Below are 1,662 nucleotides of genomic sequence, written 5' to 3' on the forward strand. Positions count from 1 at the left end.
CCCCCCATATATTAATTAAGTAAAAAGGCTATTCCAATCGTTCATTACGAAAGTGGTCACGTAGGGCGAAACACTATTAAGAAGAATCCCATCAGATCTACTAATAAAGCTAAACTTCGCAATTTCGTGAGCCACCCCATTGGCTAGCCGATTGATTTTTGCAATTTTAAAGTTCTTGATCATCCTGGAAATACTTAAGGTTTCTTTCTTCAGATCAACGAGAGGAGGGAGTATTCGTTAACTAGCTATGCATATATGTAAACAATTCGTTTGTTTAGTTTGTAGAGATCGACGTTGCTAGAACCACTATGACAATGGCATATTCCGAAGAAAAAGTCTTAAAAGAAATAATTACCCGAATCCTGACGACATGCTCAATTGGAACCGGCCCGAACCGGTAGGAATCAACACATGCTAAATATGCATCCACTAAAATAAGAAGAGTGGGATCTAAAGTCTAGAGTTGTGTCATCATCGCGTTAGTGTAGTGTGTGGGTAGCTTTCCCTGACTATTGAGTAGAGTTGGCAATAGGAACAAGGCTCTCGATGCAATCATGCAGCATGGGATTTTCTTGTTAATATCCTTTTTTTCCCGTTAATATATACTCTTCCCAGAAATCGATCTTTATATATTTGGATTGGATACCTTCTTCGGTCTCTCATTTGTTTCAATATGACACTCCGTCCATTCTAAATTTATTGAAGTTCTAGGTTCGTCATAAGGCAAACTACTTTAAGTTTGATCAAGCTCGTACATAGAAAAAAAAATATAGCACTAAATCAACGGTTTCATTACATTCTTTACAAGAGAAATATAACACTAAATATATATAGTTTTTCTTAAGGAAAGACAAACGCCCGACTTTTATAAATAAAGCTATCAATATATATAGTTTTCTCAAAAAAAAAGAGCATGTTTCAGACGACTATGTGACAGCACCAGAGAAATTTCAGAAGTAATGAACCGGCCGGTGCAGAAAGAGAGAGAGAGAAGGAAATAAGCAGAGAGAGAGAGAGAGAGCAGGTAGGCTATGCTACGTACCGTGCTCGTGCATGGCCCGGTGGAAGAGCGGCATCGCCCGCGGCACCACGTCGTGGCATCCCACCCCCAGCGGCATGGCCCGGGACCTGGCCTCCCTGTTCAGCCGCTGCATCAGCGGCGAGTCGCCGGCCACGGGGCGGTACGCCGTGCCGCGGAGGCCCTGCGACCGCAGCGCCCGGCCCAGCCGCCGGGGCCTCCACCACGCCCACTCCAGCACCCACACGGCGCACCACGCCATGGCCGCGACCGCCGCCGCGTACAGCGCCTCCCGTGGAAGAAGAAAAGACCCCATCACGCTCGTCGCCATGCTCAAGTTACTCCAATGACAGGGACGCTGTGATTATCTATCTAAGCCGGGAGCTGCAATCCAAGGGGATGATCCATGGGGTTTGTGGGGGCCATGACAGGGACTTCCACTGATCTCTTCTGTTTTTTTTTAACTACGAGTGAGCACTTAGAGCACGATTAATAATAACTATTGCTTTGTACGACTATCGCTACCGCTTAATGATAAAGTAGCCAGCATGGCTAGAGAGATGTCATGTCATTTAAACCCCTCATAAAAAATACTTGTATAATGGGTTAGCTCTTAGATTGGCTCCAACCATTTAATTATAATG

At 44.9% G+C, this 1,662-nt stretch overlaps 1 protein-coding gene across 1 annotated transcript in view; it reads right to left on the reverse strand.

Annotated features, from left to right (window-relative positions):
- LOC123102416 (cytochrome P450 72A14) overlaps nt 1-1,379 on the reverse strand; it is a 3,292-nt gene extending 1,913 nt beyond the window's left edge. The window contains exon 1 of the mRNA XM_044523767.1: nt 1,043-1,379. Coding sequence (XP_044379702.1) covers nt 1,043-1,349 — 307 coding nt within the window. The 5' untranslated portion in view covers nt 1,350-1,379. The remainder of the gene's footprint in view (nt 1-1,042) is intronic.
- Nucleotides 1,380-1,662: the final 283 nt, after the last annotated feature.

This window comes from Triticum aestivum, chromosome 1B (assembly GCF_018294505.1).
Source record: "Triticum aestivum cultivar Chinese Spring chromosome 1B, IWGSC CS RefSeq v2.1, whole genome shotgun sequence".
In the NCBI taxonomy this organism is placed as follows: Eukaryota; Viridiplantae; Streptophyta; class Magnoliopsida; order Poales; family Poaceae; genus Triticum; species Triticum aestivum.